The sequence below is a fragment of the Pseudomyrmex gracilis genome, unplaced genomic scaffold (assembly GCF_002006095.1).
Source record: "Pseudomyrmex gracilis isolate BER0280 unplaced genomic scaffold, ASM200609v1 scaffold_60, whole genome shotgun sequence".
Lineage (NCBI taxonomy): Eukaryota > Metazoa > Arthropoda > Insecta > Hymenoptera > Formicidae > Pseudomyrmex > Pseudomyrmex gracilis.
The window spans coordinates 188413-206300 of NW_018020644.1; the positions used below are offsets into that span (position 1 = coordinate 188413).

General features: G+C 35.9%; 3 protein-coding genes across 4 annotated transcripts; 1 reads left to right on the top strand and 2 right to left on the bottom strand.

Moving 5' to 3' along the window:
- Positions 1-7513: 7513 nt before the first annotated feature.
- Positions 7514-8538, bottom strand: LOC109854122 (ejaculatory bulb-specific protein 3-like). The gene is made up of 2 exons (XM_020426920.1): positions 8281-8538; positions 7514-7965 (listed from the first exon to the last, which is right to left on the bottom strand). The coding sequence occupies exons 1-2, from the start codon at positions 8534-8536 to the stop codon at positions 7766-7768; spliced, it is 456 nt and encodes a 151-aa protein (XP_020282509.1). The 5' UTR covers positions 8537-8538; the 3' UTR covers positions 7514-7765.
- A 998-nt stretch (positions 8539-9536) lies between these two features.
- Positions 9537-13126, top strand: LOC109854196 (DC-STAMP domain-containing protein 1). Its single transcript, XM_020427063.1, is given in 7 exon segments — positions 9537-9901; positions 9999-10214; positions 10347-10675; positions 10708-10976; positions 11075-11246; positions 11402-12151; positions 12250-13126. Coding segments are annotated over 7 exon segments (2337 nt in total). The 5' UTR covers positions 9537-9610; the 3' UTR covers positions 12560-13126.
- On the bottom strand, positions 12991-14599 carry LOC109854195 (ejaculatory bulb-specific protein 3-like). Of its 2 annotated transcripts, none has more exons than XM_020427061.1 (3): positions 14494-14599; positions 13536-13730; positions 12991-13378 (listed from the first exon to the last, which is right to left on the bottom strand). In XM_020427061.1, the coding sequence occupies exons 2-3, from the start codon at positions 13726-13728 to the stop codon at positions 13182-13184; spliced, it is 390 nt and encodes a 129-aa protein (XP_020282650.1). In that variant the 5' UTR covers positions 13729-13730; positions 14494-14599; the 3' UTR covers positions 12991-13181. The 2 variants fall into 2 exon arrangements, with proteins under 2 accessions (XP_020282650.1, XP_020282649.1); XM_020427060.1 differs by lacking the exon at positions 14494-14599 and adding an exon at positions 13945-14086.
- Positions 14600-17888: the final 3289 nt, after the last annotated feature.

Below are 17888 nucleotides of genomic sequence, written 5' to 3' on the forward strand. Positions count from 1 at the left end.
ATTCAACTCCTGATTACATCCAACCTTCCGTTGTCGATCATCAACTCGACTTCGGCGCCAGTTATTACACACGTTCATCGATGACTGAGTCCAATTACAGCGACGATTTTCACATTTGGCGAATCGTCGTCGCATCAAAAAGAAAACGCTTATTATTTTCCATAAAACGATAATCGATCCCACGTAAAATTATCTTTTTCCTCTTTATAATATCTTTTACATGGAAAAATAGATAATCTTTTTTTTAATGTTTCTTTTTTTTCTCGTGTCCAGCGCTACACCAAAGACGAGAAAGAGTCCCCTCGACACGGATTGCCTTCAGGAAATGATGGTGACGGTAGAACCGCGACGGTCCCCGCTTAATGGCGTCCCATGGAGTGGTTACGCGCGTTTGCGTGCATAGCAGCATCATTATATGTGAAATAACACGTTGCACTCGTTGGCTGCATACGCGCTGATTATTGCGAGCGAAGTAAATTAATAATTGGAACGTTTTCGATGGACTGTTGGCACGCCCAACGGACGGTCACAATCCGCTTGGAAAACGAATCCGATTGCCGGATTCTTTTTGCGGCTGAATGCAGCTGTAACAATGACAGAGTAGAATAAAGTAGGATAATAAAGTGGAGACATTGGAAGACACCGATTACACACATTTATAAATTGGTCTCGTCCACTTATAAATGTTATTCCATCAACACATCAATACTAAACATATATTATTTCTATCACATTATCAAAATATCAGTTTAGAAAAAAATAAACTGATGGTGTGGTTTGTTAAAACACACCAACTTCATAAATATCTATTTTAAAAACTTTTATCTCTCGCATTTTATTTATTGATGATTGTTATTGCAAACAAAGTGTTGGCCGGTATTGGGGAACTTGACGATTTTTACGATTTCCGCCGATCATATATAGGCGCAAAGAAATCGCAGCGTAGAAACGAGCAAATTAGGCAAATCTGTGAAAGTACACGACCATCGAGTCTCACGCAAATAATAATGAGAACAAGCTCAGCGTATTTTGACATTTTTACGCTCGAATTTCTTTTCTGAAGCATATTTATGTATGAATATTTTAGATTCATTTCTTATGTGAACATACATAACATTATTATATACATATATATATATATATAATTAATGTGTCATCAAAGAGATTAAGTTTTATCTTTACTCATGTGATTTAATTACAACAAAGAGATGAATATAATCGTATACTTCAGATAAGGAATTATCCAAGTATTTATCTAACATCTCAATCAAGTTATCTTACTTGAGTGCTCCATTTAACGGAATATCGACTCTATTCTCTTCTATATAGAATAATCATGTTATCTGTATCTTTATTGTCTCGGACTACCGGAACCTCCCGGCCGGACGATTATCTACGAACGTTTACTAGTGTTCGAGAGAGCGAGAGGTCGCGACTTCCGGTGCTGAACCACTGTTCTTTATCCTCTTCGGTAATCGCCGAATTATTTTTGTTGACTCAGCGAATCAAGATACTTGGTGATCGATCTTGTAGGATACTCGACCCAGCCGAATCATCAATCTATCTTTTCGAGTCCTGCAAATATTGATGAAAATAGCGTTTGTCATCTAGATACAGATTGAAATAAGAGATAAAAACAATTCGCCAATTAATCCGCAGCATTCAAATTGTATGTTTCTTGTGTAATTTTGTGTTAATTTAGAGAAAAGAAAATTTTTGCTAATTGTATATGTTATTATTGATTTTCTGTTTCTGTGTTTTATATATACGTACACAATGTAGAGAAGATTCTTCTTACATTCTGCTTGTCTCGTTGCTAAGTTTTGTTTGCGCACCGACTTATCACAGCATAAAAACGAGTATTTCGAACGAACAATGTTCATTTGCGTGATTTATCAGCATTACGGTGCTTATCACAAAAATACGTAGTAAAAGAGAAATTTTATGGATTTTTATTTGAATTTAGTTTTTGCGTAACTGATTGCAATAATTGCAATGCAGGATTAGTGAGTAGCGGATAACTAGAAGATCATCCGCTTTGGATGATATCTGCGAAATAGAAAGCGAGCAGAGAGGCGGCGGGCCGGCGAACGAGCCAGAACGATGAACGGACAGACGTACGAACGGACGGACGCGTATGTCGCATTCCGTGTTTATTATTTTGTCGGTGGGTGGTCCAGAGTAGTCCGGAGTGCTGTCTTGGTGGCCGATAGCATCTCTCGTGTGCACGCACCGTTGAACGCAGTCGTCTTGCGTAAGGAAGTAGTCGACTTCTCCCTCTTCCTCTCTTTCCTTCTTCTCCGTTTAGAGGTTTACCCTCTCTCGCTCGTCTTGTTTCCCCTCCCTCTTTTGCTCGATGCCTTTGGGGCCTCGCCTTTCTTTCCTTCGTGGAAAGAGGAGTGAGAAAAAGGAGAGTAAAGAGAAAGAAGATCGAGAGAATACTGCTACGTTGTCCGTGATACTCCAGGCAAAGTAATATCGCGCATATGTGTGTGAAAGACGCGAGCAGGATGTGTACTCAGAATCTCTAAGACAGTTCGTCTCTCTTTCTTATAGAACACTTAGTAAGATTGATGTAAAATCCAACGGCGACGTCAAAAAATATATCGCAATATCGAGTGTATATATATATCTCAATTAAAATCAGACGCAAATTATTACAAAATTGGTATAAATGTAGAAACGATGCGATTTTCGATATAAATGATCCGACGAGAGATTATTTGCTCAATATATATCGAGACACACCTATACAACAAATAAATATCCCACGAACAGAAAACGAACGAGAATATCGCGGAGCAAGCTAATCGGAAATTGCCTGCAAATCGTGCTGACATTTGAGAGGATCGATGTATACGCTAGAAGTCCGCTCGATTTCGTGTTGCGGAACCCACACACATGGAACAACACGTTGCGCACCCTGAAATAAGGTAGCCCAGACTCTAGCGACAAGGAGCCGACGTGGGTGGTCCACAAGAGATTTGCCTTCCGCTAAATATCGCCTTTGCGCCCTCAACGTGGGTGGCCCTCTCTCGCTGCTGGCAGAGGGGAATATCCCCTCCGCTCCCACCCGTCTTATCCTCCGAAGAAGTCACAAGTTGTCTCTTGTCCTCGTTCCTTGAAGATAGTGCTCGCTCGCGCGCGGTGCCGACCGAAATTTTCATCTTCAACGCGACGCAAACGCTTCATATTCCGAGAACCGATTCCGCAAACACGATGATGAGAAACAGGAATCGCGCACGTGCTTCGACCTTGCAAGACAATAAATATACATCCGCAATAAAAAATCTTGCAGCATCAATGTTACGCGACACCTAGCGCGGATCGATGATATTGTTTGGAGAAAAAGTAAAATATAAATTAATTAATCATAAAAACCAGTCCGCGCGTCTATAAGAAAATAATTTTTATTCACTTAATTCCTGACACTTTTACACGTTAAAAAAGGAATGTAGCAAGAACTCTTTTTAGAAAAAAATTACAGATATACGATGATCTTTGATTAATGCAACGTTCAAGTATCGCTATCAAGGATAGGTAGACGCGGTCCGAGAGAACGGATCTATTGCGAAAGGACGAGAGAAAGGCGACAAGACGCGTGTGGTCTGCCGGACCCCGAACGATGAGTAGGACAGGACGAGAATGACGACAGTATCTTATCCAGGGCTCTCTGGCTGACCGATCGATCAATGGCGAGATCGATGCCTTCTTTCTCGGTCGGGCCGACCGATCGGGGTATACTCGGGCATGCTTGGCCGCGCAAGTATTTTTCACCCCGCAGGCGGTACCAACGATGACGCCGCACGGCCGGATTTAGCGGATAGATTCGACCTTCTGAATCAATGGTTTTGTGCGAGACCGATCGAGAGCAAGCTTCTTCTTCGAACGATCGTTAGTACGATCGTCGTCATTGTTATTATCGAGCAACATCTATATAGCTAAATGTTGTGTATATATATTTATATTTAATTTAATGTATATTAAAAATTATATGTATTATTTATGTACCTACATTTTGTTACAAATAGCGTGTAAATGTTTTTCTTCATGTGATTATTCGTATAAAATTAACAATTTTCAAGACATTTGTAAAATAATTTGATAGACGATGTATTCAAATTAATAAAGAGATGCGCATGTAAACATTTGTACCGTTGGTTGCGGTTCAATTTAGATGCGCACTTTCGACTGGAGGAAACGTGTGCATTATAAGAACCGATTTGCCTTTCTTCGTTCGTATAACAAGGGTGCTCGATTCTCAAAATCATTATCGCTCGTCAAAAGCCGCGATCTGCCATTACCACCCTAAAGACAGGTAGCCTGCTTGAAACGGTTGCACATATGGCGCACCCACATCCGTGACCAATCGCTAACACGGTCATATCGAGGCCCCTCGTTTACCACCACGCTAAGCACGTTGCACGCATTCACTGACGCACGCGTTTACATACACACGTTTGCGCGCGCGCGCGCGCGTGTATGTGTTACGCGGAACCTCGCTTAAAACGCTCATTTACATTCCTCGAATGAAGATATTGAAAGAAATCTCTGTTTATACGATATTCCATACTAAACAGCCATGTAATTATCGTTGAGATCAATTATCTCGTATAATTAAGCCGACTTTCCGGGACTTGAAAAAGATTGCTAGCGACTTGATCCTTTTTTTTCTTTTATTATCAGTAATTATTTGCGGTAGAGGTAAGTGGAGGAGGAGTTTACGGTATTTTATTTTTCTTTTCAACATAAATATACGGAAAGAGAAATTGTTCTCACAAAACGTCAAACTACAATATATTTATATTACAATATTTATTGCAATATAAACTGCATGTAGAAAAACAAAGAACTGTGCTATCTGATCGATGTCGATGCTGCATGTATGTCACACTTTGACAACGTTATAATTACGGATCAATTGACTAATGTTTTATCTCGCGAATCTCTCGAGAGAGGACAGCGTTCTGAAATGTGCCGAATAGCGCGTGGAAAGCCGCGGTCCGACCTCGATCCTGATCTCAATCGCGCAGCAGCAGCCGCGGCCGGCCGATCAGCCAATCTCTGGCACATGCTCTCGTCAGGGCCGGTGACGAAAAATTGCACAACAGCAGGTTTCGTTCGTCGCGGCATATCATATGGGAGAGACAGGCGGGCACCTAATGCTAATGCGGCTACCATTAGCAAGTAGTGAATCGAATGTAAAGTCGGACGTAAGGTGGGGACCACACAGGTCGCGCGCTTGCTTGCGGAGGGTTATACGGGGCCAGCAGATGCAGTGCCCCATAAACAGCGGGGCGAGACCACCCAACACGCTTGTTCCTTCGTTTCGTTCCTTCGTCTGTTTCCTTAATAACCATGATAGCCTGCCTGTTACCGTGCGAGAAGGTGTGCAAGCGCTCCTTATTCGCGGACGCAAATGTATTCGTGTATGCACATATATATATACGTACATATCCGTGCGTGTACATGTACGGCACATATACATATACGTATATACATATATATATTGTATACATGTATATACATAGATGGATCAAATCACAAGAACTGCTCGCCTGCATCTTTTTCAATTCAAAATCGTTTTCGAACTTTTGAAGGATGACGTCATCTCTATCTGTGATCGGTGTGTAATTTCCGGTAATTGTTGAGTCGTTCTCCGATCAATAATTCCTTTTCGAGTTCTTCGGCCAAAGAGGAAACGACGCGACTTGCCGAGAATCTTGATAAATTGCGCGGCAATTGTTCATCTCGTCCTTCGTAAATTTCTAACAATTCTTTTTTTGAGCGCACGTCACAGATCTAACAACTGGTGGCTCTTGGTCTGTATTTCGTCGTGTCTTCGACGTGCCCGAAAAACTCGGTTATACATTTTTCTTTTTCTCTCTTGCAGATAACTCTTGATTTTACACACATGCACGGAGATTCGCTCTCTCTCTCTCTCTCTCTCTCTCTCTCTCTCTCTCTTTCCCTCCCTCCCTCTCTCTTTTTTCTCTCACTTTAGATAGTCGACTTTACGAAGGCATCTTTGGTTCTTTGTTCTTTTATTTCAAAGCTTTTCAGAGAATTGCACGAGAAATTGTCCTCAAAGTGATGACCACCCGTGTCAAGTGCCAAAACTATCTATTCTCGAGATATTTTTAATAATTCGAAACTTCTGAAAAGATTGCCCGCGAGATTTCGCTTTCGAACTTCGTCTCTTTTGGTAGCAACGAAGAAGTTTTTTCTATTTATCAAAAAGAAGAGAGAGAGATGAAAAAACTAGTGATCAAAATTTAAAAGATAAACCGAAGAGTTTTCTCAGTTCTCAGCACGTAAAATCACGTAAAATCGATTGGTATCTGAAAAAAGCGCAACTATAGGTACGGCATCATGCACGCGCGCAACGATCACGGTGCGGAACCTACCGATGATTGCGGGTACTTGCACACGTATCGAGCTATCGATAAAGAAGAGATTAGAAAAAGAGATGATAATTTTGGTATGATAGTGAAAGATTTCCTCGATTCTCTCTCTCTCAAAGTTGTTGTCAAAATGTTAAGATAAAAGACAATAAGAGAGAAAAAGATAAATATTTATATAATTTGAAAACACTAAAAAAATTGCGCACAAGATGTGTATTGATAAGTAAATTCATAAAAATTGCGAGACAAGTTGTTTTGATTGCGTGTGGTTTATGAACTGAGAAAATAGTTGAAATAACAAGTTTGGTCGTGTGTGTGTGTGTGTGTGTTGACAAATGTATATGCATCTATAATGACTAGCAAAGTATTATTTGTTCATAAGTTTAGAATTGTTTTACATATCATTATACGTAAATGTTCGATCGCAAAAAGTCGAGACAAGAAATAAAAATTATAATTAATGTTATTATTCTTGGAACGTTGTTGACCGCAATCATACCACTTAGAATGTGAAACACCGCCAATTGAAAATGGAATTAAATAAACTGTAAAACAAACACATTAAAGAGATTTGTATCTTAAAGACAAAATTTATATATATTCTGTTTCATACTTCAGAATTATATATTATTTTTTGTTATGCAAGTGTAAATCGTCTCGCCTATTTCTACGTGCAAACTTTATAATTGTACATAGTAAATTTAACACCATAATATAAATGTAGTAAATTTAACGCTACTAATTAATACTTAATTAACATTTTTAATTAAATTGTTGTGAAGAATGATTGAATTGTCTGATAGTAAGACATATGATTATCAATATTCAAATATTATCGTACATATAAGATACGTGAAAATTATCTTATAAAAAGACATTTATCTTCCCTAAATACAAGCCATATTTACTCGTTATTAAATATATATATATATATATATATATAGTAAATTTAAAAATTTGTTATGTGAAAAATATATATGTATTAAATTTAAAATATTTAATAAATACAATTTTTAAATTAAAATATTTGTATACGTTCTTTTTTCTTTTAAAACATACATATATGTATAATTAATCAAGTAGATACACATATATGTATAAGTTCTCATTCTATCGTAAAAAAAATATATTGTGCATTACTGCAAAAATGTTATATGAAAAACTCAAACATTTAAGTCGGTTTTTTCAATACACATAAAAGAAGCCTTCAAGATGAAGGACGAATGGTACAGAGTTTTCGGTTACGCAATCGTTATGTAAAGTGAAATCGCCGTGTGATAAAGATTACGGTGAGCTATCAAATCCGAAAGATGGCCATGGTCAGAGTCGAAATCGACATTGTGAAAGTAATGGTTTTTCTTTTAATCGAATCTTCCACCTTCTCTTGATTTATTCTCCAAGTAACGACGTCGGTACGCGCCGGTAGGATCATACTTGTCTTCCAGTAGTCGCCAATCGTCCGGTTTGTTGTCGATCAAATGATGAGAGATCTTGTCGGCTGCGTTCTTTTGTGCCTCACTGCATCCGGCGCAATCGTGCTCCAAAGCATCAGGCAAATTTTCTGAAACAAATGTATATTATGTTTGTTATAATGTGGTTAAAAAACAATCAAAAATTACAAGAATCTTAATTTTACACAGAACTTATTAATTTATATTTAATAATATTGATGTTTTTATAAGTTTAATAACAAAAAAGTTTTAAATTTACATTTATTTGCGCAATTAAAAAAAAAATTGTTTTTTTATTCGTTTTTATTGAAAATATATTATATATTTGTGCCTCAATATATTTGTTCAAAATAGAATAACAATTGTATTTAGTAGTCATATTTGCAGTTTAAAGATTGGACTTATCGTTATGGTAAATTATTTACTTTTGAGTTCCGCCGCGTCCGGCGTGCAAGGATTTCGATCGAGCAGACAACCCACATATCCGTTCAGCAGTCTTTCGTTGTTTATAATCTTGTCCACGTCTACGTTATCAAACTTGGTAGAATACTGCATTTCCTCGGCGTGAACGAAGAACGAAAGGGTGCACACGATAAGGAGCGTAGCAACGACTAGATGCTCCATCATGTACCTGACGAGATTGATGCGCTGCTCCCGATTCACACTGGTTGCGAAGCTCATTAGTTCGAATGTCTTATAAAGGACTGGACACGGTTCGTTAGTTGCACGAAATCATTCTCGTGCGTCTTCACTATAATTTATCAAGAAAAATATACGCGATGAAGCCATTTCCTGTGTCGACGTTTGTTCTTTTGCGACGCAGAAATTCTTATTGATATTATTTTATTATATTTGTTATATTGTTTTTAAAAAGCTAGTTCTTTATCTGCAATAATATTTTTTCTTAAGTATATGAATAATACTAGAAAGAAAAATAAGTTAAGACTATTTTTTTCAATACAATTTATATTGTAATTTATATTTATGTTTTTTAATATATATCATATTTATTAATATAATTACACACATACACATATTCAATATTTAAATGTGTTTGATTGACTATCTTGGAAAATAATTTTACAATTGTTATATACATATGTCAAATAGTATGTATGTAAAAATATAAGCCTTCATTAATTTATCACTTTGCAAAAGGGAAAGTTAGCCGCGGCAGTAAAAAAGTGTAGTACGTATCAAGTTCCTTCTTTCCTTGCAAAGCGACTTATTGAAGGTCTTCGTTCACATTCAAAAATATAGGAATTACATAGTCAACGAAGAATTTACGCGCTATACGTGAACGGAATTCTCGTGCTTCACTCTTTTTTCTTATTCTACGAGCAATACAGATTACGCGACCTCGATATTAAGAGAACTTGCATAAAAAATGACTGTTTCACAAGTCTGTCTCGTTATGCATTTCTGGAAAATTTCTTTAATTTGTAAATTTTAATTTTTCGAGAAATTTCGCTCTTGCGTATAAATTACTAGAAACTGAAATAAATGTCGTATTTTGTTTTGTTTTGTTTTGTTTTTTTCGAGGACGCAAAACAAAAATTCGCGCGTTAGAACAGCCCGAACAAAAAAAATTCTCTGAAATATTCAGAAAAAACTGTTGCAATCAAGAAAAATCGACTTCACTCGACTGACACTCGCCTCATTTCAGAGATCAGCCAAAAAAGTGTCGCGTTTCATAATCCACGGCAAAGTAGCTTATCAGTGAAGACTTTTGATATCGCAAAAAAAGAAAAAGCAATGCCGGGTTTGGAGCGGATTAATCGCTGTGGTCGTCTGATCAAAGAGATACGCGAAGATTTCCTGAAATATTATCTGAAAAAATGTCCGACCCTGTTTCACATCTGTTACGATCCGATTGGAACTCATCGAAAAGCGAGAGCCTTCATCGGATTTCTCTTCGGACTTGTCGCAGCTATCGCACTGTACAAGGGCATAATTGTTGAGCTACAATTCGACGCATATACTAGTATCCTTCTAGGATCCATTCTTGCCGCAATATTGTCAATAGGATGTGCATTGTCGATACAAGTAATCTCTTTTCCAATATCATTCAAAGCTCATCAACTTTTTTTGTAGATACTTGTTTAAGAGAGAGAGAGAAGTCTATTTTTGTTGCTCTGAATAGGTAAGATGCATCTGTCTGTTGACAATACCAACCTTTCTTGGTCGTTCGGGACGCAACGTTTTAAGAGCGCTCATCATAGGATATATCATAGCGGGACCAATATTTAATTTAACGTACAACGCTAAAGAAGTAGTAAGAACTTTTGCTTGTACGACGCAACTAACGCAAAATCTCACCAAGACGCGCTACGATCTCATGTTCAAGCCCTTTCAGCAGGTGTCAAGTTTTAGGCGTTTGTTGATATTAAAATATTTAAGTACAAGTTCTGTAAAATTTCACAAGATTTAACGTAACGTAACTTTATGCAAAACTATCGCGTGTCTGATTACCGAGTCTTTCCAACGATAGGCGGTGTTCGCCATGAGAGAGGATGCAAACGAGATGAAGGATACTTTATCCTCGGTGAGAGATTTGATGAGTCCGATAGTTGAGGAAATTGAAGGCGAAGAAGAGATGAGACGGCTGAAAGAGGAGAACGACTATTTGGACGAGCTTCAGGACGATACGAAGCGAAGCGACGAGATCGAGGAGAAACATGAGAAAGAGATCGCGAAAGCGAAGTCCGATGCGGATGTTTACGAAGCGAAGTACAAGGAGAAGATCGAGGCGCGCTGCGAAGAGCAGCTTAGCCGTGGCGCTGAACGGTGCAGGCAAGACAGCATACGGAATTAATCTCAATAGCATCAGACGAGACTTTTCGTAATCGGACGTCAGCTTCGTATACTTCTTTACACTTTTATTGTTTCCGCTTAGCTTTTTTGTGAGAAAACGTTAATGTGACACTTTTCAGGGACATGTTCAGCGAGGCCTACGACAAGTGTTACGACACGGTAACGGTCTTCGCAGCCTGGCTGTTGTGTTGGCCGATGAAGCTTACTTTTGTTTGCAACTTGGTGCAGGCTCTCGGTGGCGCCAACATCTGCGATCCCGAGGGGAAAGTAGATTCCGGCATCGGCGAGGGTTATGCTGCTTTGAAAAGTTAAGTGATAACTCTCTCAATCTCTAATTCGTATAAAGTAAAAAATTTTTATCTTCTCGTAATGGATTTCCTCAAGTATTGGTTTTTCTTCATGAAGGAGCCAGAGATACATTTGGTCAAAGTCTCAAAGACGCAAAACTGCAATTCAAGGTGAAAAAAATGCCGGTGATTCTTGATCTCCGCGATGCCACGGACGTCGCCAAGGACGTTATGCATACGTTCATTGCGCGTAAGAAGATTTTCGAGTCTGTGATGATGATTATCAAAAGGTGAATTAGAATGATACGTTCGGAAACACGAATATGCTAAAACTCTTACCTCTTAAAACAAAATCGAGAAAACACGTGTGTAAAACAAAAAGGAGCACTTTATGTGTATGTTTTAGATTAATTCTATATAAGTTTTTATATAATTCTATGTACAGATGTCTGTCATTTATTTTCTTGAGAGTAATTCTGAATGCTCAAACGTATCACGACAAATATCTAACTGATATCGAGCACGACAACGTGTACGTAACTTCGTATTTCCGAAAGATTGATGCTAGACGCAAGACTCGTGGTAGTCTAACCCTTCTGCCGCTCAAGAAAATCGAGAGATCAAAGTTTGTGGATCCGTACAGTCTGCGGCCAAGCAAACTCGAGCGAGTGCATCTAACCAGTCAAACGGTGAAGCTATTTCTCGAAATGATTAGCGTAACTACGTTTATACTGCTGGACAGACTGTTCTTCGAGGCGCTCGACTTGGTTAGAAGACACGCTCACATGGAATATATTCAGGTACGAAATTCTCGACTTTCTGATATTTTTCTCGTTCTGGTTAACTCCGACATTTATTCTGTTCAGGCGGGTCATCACGATTTGACTCTAGAAGTTCGCGGAATCGGAGTAATAGCCACTTTGATACGTAGCGTTGTTCGCGGTTTCAATGTGAAAAGACGAGTGAAGACCGTAGTGTCTAACAGCGCGTGTTTACCGAGACCCAGTAGAATATCGAATCGTGTGATCTTCAAAATCTATTCGACCTATTTAGGCATCTGGTTGTTACTGTTTACCGCTGCTTACACTCAGCGATTGCGTCGCGTAATCTGCTCGTTTTTCTACAGAAAGCGCGAGAAAAGACGCGTACTCTATCTCTACAACGAGAGTTTGCGACGCAGACTCGGATACGCCAGGTAAAAATATGATTGAACGCAAGATCAGGAAAACCTTGGAATATCGAGATAATCTTTATAATATGTAGATATGTATTAAAACGAGCTCTGACTGTCAGATTCATGCGAGCCAAGATCAGAACTCTGATTAGAACTCGTCGACTGGAGTACGAGATAGATCCGTGGCTTGCTTTGAGGCTTCGCTGGCCGGTGCTTTGCGGTTGGCTGATATTATTTGCCTGGGCGCGTCACAAATGTCTCGTTTGCAGCGAGGTGGAGCCAAGAAAAGGCCCGCTATTTCGTAGATGCACGACGCCCGGATGTCCTTTTGTCCATTGTCCCGACTGCTGGGAGGACGTTGGTGAGATTTGCCACGCTTGCGCGGACATTGGTGAAACGGACGACGACACAGAAGAATACGATTTTTAAATGATTGAGACGATCCCGAAGCGAATTTAAATTACTTTTAGATAAATGGAAATAAATGTGTGTTTTATGGCTAAAGAAACGCGCGGCTATTTACGAAAAACCACGCATTTGTTTACTGGTATAATAATTAAAATGATTTTTTTTTCATAACAAAACTTGGCGATATGAAATCGTAGACTAATCGTGAAATTTAAAATGTTACTTTGTTACTTATATTTATTCCGCGTTCTATGCCGTGTTCTTTTCTTTTTACTGCAACGTGACATAAGCGGTAATCTTCCACTGACAAAGTGAAGTTTTTACTAAGTTATGTCGCACAATCAAGATTCAAATGAAGAGACCGTGCCAGGGAATTTTTTGTACGCTGGATCGTAAATACACACGACGCGATAAACGCGCGCGGAATACATATATAATGACACGTACGCATATCAATGAAAGTGTTTTTATTTACGCATTTATATGCGCGCGCGCACGTGTGTGTGTGCATATTACATTCTAATCGCGTCAAATTGCAAGTTAGAAGGACGGTATAAGGCAATTAAAACAATTAACATCTCGTTATAACAACACTGTACAAGGTATACATTTGTGTTTTTTTTTTGTCTGTCTCGATTATTAATTAAACTTGGACGCCTTCTTTTTTAGCCGTATCTTCGTACTTTTGTTCATACTTTCCTTCTGGATCATACTTCGCTTTCAATTCGTTCCATATGTCTTTCTTGTTAGATGTCAAGTATTTTACCACTTTCTTCCCAACTTCTTTCTGATGTTCCGAGCATTTCTCGCACGCAGTTTCCAGGACTTCGCTCAAGACTTCTGTAACGGAAAATTAAGTACAAAAAATCACGTATTTCATTTAAACGAGAGTTTGCGCTTTTTCCTCTTAATGCGAATAACAAAACCACGTTTCGTTACAATTTAAAATTTCTTACATTTTTTTAATTGCAATTATTTATTGTGAACGAATACTCACTCTTTAATTCGGTAGCTTCAGGCGGGCATCTAACGTTATTCTTTTCTAGCAAACAATCAGTGTATCGTTTTAACAATCGGTCATTGTGAAGAATTTGATCTACATCGATGTTATCATATTTATTAGTATATCCATCCGGTCGTGCAAATACGATTGCGCAAACAGCGAACAAACACACCACTGCGAATTTCATGGCTACAAAATATTAAGTTCATCTATATAAATAACAAGAAAGATTAAACAATTCTCGAGATGATAAAATTGCAACGTAGACTAAAAATATCGAGAGAGACAAAACTTGAAAAGAATTTATTAAAAGATATATTATAAAACAGCGAGAGTAAGAGCTAATGATAAAAGTGCTTGTTTTATTGTTAAATATCTAAGAAACACGTAAACAAATATTTACAGATAAGAAGATACATCGGCTGCGTTCAGTAAAAGTCTTTCTTTCAATGTTTAGTAAAGAGTTTATTTCCTGTGATTGATATATATCTACTCTTTTAGATCTATTTAGATCTATAAATAGTTTCAAAATAGACAGCTATATTACAGGCAACAATCACTAACACTCTTATGTATGTGTGTTGCAAAATTGTTTATAAAACTCTAAAAAATTACCAAAAAGTAAAGTTTTAAAAAGAAATAACACTATATATAAAACAATTATTTACACAAATATTTAAACTAAAATCTACTAATATATATCTCTCTATCCACACGCGGAACAACATCTTGTATGCAAACTCCTATTAGATATCTATTATAGTAAATGTTACGTAAATACTATCTGTTGAAATTTTAGACTTAACACTTGTTGGACAAGACGCAAAAAAACATCACCTACGTACGTACAATAAAATAAAAAAATAAAAGTCACATAAATTGGAAAAATAAAATAATTACATCCGATAGAAAAGACCAAGTTACATCGCTATTACATATAACAATCGCTTACCTAAACGTTTATTTCTTGTAGTCAGACTGCTATCTTACGAGTACATCGGCGACACTGACTTTATATATTCTATACGAAGCCATGACTTTATATATTCTGTACTAATGCAACAGAGTGGGAATGATATCGATTCATTCTACGAAGTTTGATTCATCATTGCATGATACCTTCACCTTTGCACCTGTTGCTATCCATTTACGTCGTCGCTTCTTTACGTCGTTTCTTATTTACATCAATTATCACGTTCTCTCTTGTTGAAGATAAAATTCAGAAATACAAATTGGATTTCCAATAAATGTTAAATGACGTCTAACACTATATTTCTCTATGAGGAAGAAGCTAATCATCAGTTTTAAGATAAACATGTGTGTGCATAATGTTTTCTAACTTATGTACATAAATTTCTCATCTACGAATCTTACGATATGCGTGGAGAACAACCAACATTTTTTACATTTGTTTCTTGGATTTTTCATGTACATAACTTGTTGCTTAAATTTGTTAGATAACACAGCAATAATGAAACTCTTTTATATATCAGTTTTTAATGTTTTACTTTTTGTAAAGTCATAGTTAAGAACATAAGCAGATATAAAATAATTCTTTTCAAGATATTGATGTTAGTTTATTTGCATAAATTTTCAAACAATATAACATTTTGTCGTATTAACAAACCGAGTTTAACGTAACTCGAAATTATATTTCCAAAAAGAAAAGTTAGATTTTAAAAATGTAATTGACATGCTGAATCAAGAAAAAGTACTGTGTGGAATTGAATGGAAAAAAGTATAACTCATCAGGATTATAAAAAATTGCGAAATTATAACACGTCTTGAGTCTAACTATTGATTAGTTGTAATTCAATCTTATTGATCTTTCGACATTTAGAAACACACAAGCATTTGTCGAAGTGATTCGAATACAAATTATTTCGCGCAAAATTGTCTTGAAATTTTTTCTTGAAATCGGTAACAATTATTAAACCATGTTCGACATATATCTTTGTTCGAAGGAGATACATGAAAGAATAAACAATCTTACACAAATTATACACGTTTGTAAACAAAAATATTTTATATTATATTTCTCACAATCGACATTATTGGAGTACATTTATAATCTGTACGTTATTTCTTTGTTCTTCTTGAGAAAATAATGCAGTATAGTATACTACAAATGTCAAATGTTATACAGATACTTTATTCTAATTGAAACTCTCTCTCTCTCTCTCTGTACTTTTTCTCGTTCTTTATATTAGACTATAACAGTTTCATATATGAATTACAGTTCGAAACTTCGATGTGTTAATACCATATCTAAAATGTCAATCAATAATATATGTATATACATATCGCGGAAACGAGATTCTTATGATCTCGGGTGTTTTTTTACATGCACAAGAGAAGCCACCAATAATATAAGTAATTATTATTATCATTATCACCGAGCATAAAATCGAATAAATGAAGGAGAGGTATTTATTTATAGTTTATACAAAATATCATTACAAATATGTATGTATCATGATATCGTTTTATCGTAAAGTGCTAGTTTCTGAAATATCTAGAGATATAGAATTTTTTTTATGTACTTAAACCTGAGTAGATTTTTTTTACTCGCGTTATCATATGTACACAGATAAATGAATAGGATCTCTTGTGTGTGTGACTTATAGATTTCATTGTATCTTCAACATTTATATATATATAAATCTTAATACACGCCAAAAAATTTGAGAAAGGTGGATAAAAATTACATTATGTTATCATTTTTTATATATATGTGTATGTAATATTCTTATTTATGTCATACTTAAAAGGTATGTAATAAAAAAACAGCTTTCATGTGTCTTATATTTAACAATTCATAAGATAAAAAGTTCCCTCAAATAAATAAATATTCAAACAAACCTTTTTAACATTTTTAGGACATGTTTACGAATTCACAAGCAAATATTAAATCGATAAAAACAATCTCGCTTTTTATTTTCAAAACTCTTTGAATTTTTTAATTAAGATTGTGATCTCAAAATGTTTAGAAGAATCTATCAGTAAAAGGATTTTGCTCTAGTTATCACAAAACATTTCATTTACACCATATTTTACAAAAAAAACTGTATATAAAACATATAATATTTCGATGGATGACTTTTTATAGAGACAAATTTACTATCGCAAAAATTAAAATAACTACGCGCTTCTATACTTCTTAACAATATATTACATATATTTTTAGGCATTTTTCAGACTTTGGTCTCTATATACAAGGTGAAAAATAATTTTTTACAGCAGATTTATTTTATAAACATGTCCTTTGCAAGAGATTGCTCTTAAAGCATCATTAATAATGATATAGACGATTAGCCCCTCAACTCCCTATATGTACATGTGAAAAACTTATAATTCTTGTGCTTTAGAATATATTATCATTAAGAAGGTATCGCGTGTTTTATCATAGTATGTACAAATTTTATACAAATAACATACATAAATTATCTTTTATCATACATCTCACACATTCTATCAATGTTATACACATTTAATGATATTTGTACGTTTTTTGTTAATAAAGAATTTTTTTATTTTAGTTAAGATATTGAAAAAAATCTTGGGATCGTCAGATATAGTTTATATAGATGCATATATATCAATCTACATAAAAATATACTTTTCAATTTTTGTTCGTGCAATTAGTTTATAAAAAGAAACGTTACTGTATAAATCACAACTTCGAGGTTTGAAACAAAGACGCCAAGTCGTATGTTACGCTGTGTCACGAGCGTGTCACGTGACATCGCTAGGATACTAGCGTCAATATGAGAACGAAATGAACTTGATTAGCTCAATTTCAAGTATCAAATTGCTATTGGTGGTTTCGACGTTCACAATTCAACATTGTGTTCTTTTCAGGGTTTTTAATCCAAGTTTTTGAATATCCAGTGTCAATATTGATCATATGATTTTTGACGTTAAATGAGCTTCAAGCATTGGCATAAAAAGATTTTAAGAATACATGTTTCAATAATGTTATTTCTTTGTCGTTACGACTAAAATGTCAAAACATTTAAAACAGATAAAACGGAGAATTTTCTACAAGAATAGAATTAATGCGATGTATATACAGGAAGAATTAAGCAATTTAATTGAGCAATATAAATTTGCTTATATAACATTTTTCTACGTAGGCAGTGTGTTAAGAGATTCCTTAAAAAGCGTTAGAACAAACGATAACTGAAACATAACATGGTGTAAAGCCAATTCTAACAATGTTTCTCTCTGTTACCACTCTTTTTTATATTTGAGGTTTCTTTATTTTATCTCTGTATCATAACAAAAACCTGCGGTCTACAAAAGAAAATTATAAACTAGAAATCAATTAAACAATAAGAACCGTGA

What these genes read in the sequence shown, in the direction of transcription:
- LOC109854122 (XM_020426920.1), bottom strand. Translation starts at nt 8,536, where the DNA reads ATGAGCTTCGCAACCAGTGTGAATCGGGAGCAGCGCATCAATCTCGTC. An exon ending in GGACGCGGCGGAACTCAAAA is followed by an intron (nt 7,966 to 8,280) that starts GTAAATAATTTA and finishes CATTTGTTTCAG; the next exon opens with AAAATTTGCCTGATGCTTTG.
- LOC109854195 (XM_020427060.1), bottom strand. An exon ending in TGAAGCTACCGAATTAAAGA is followed by an intron (nt 13,379 to 13,535) that starts GTGAGTATTCGT and finishes TTTCCGTTACAG; the next exon opens with AAGTCTTGAGCGAAGTCCTG.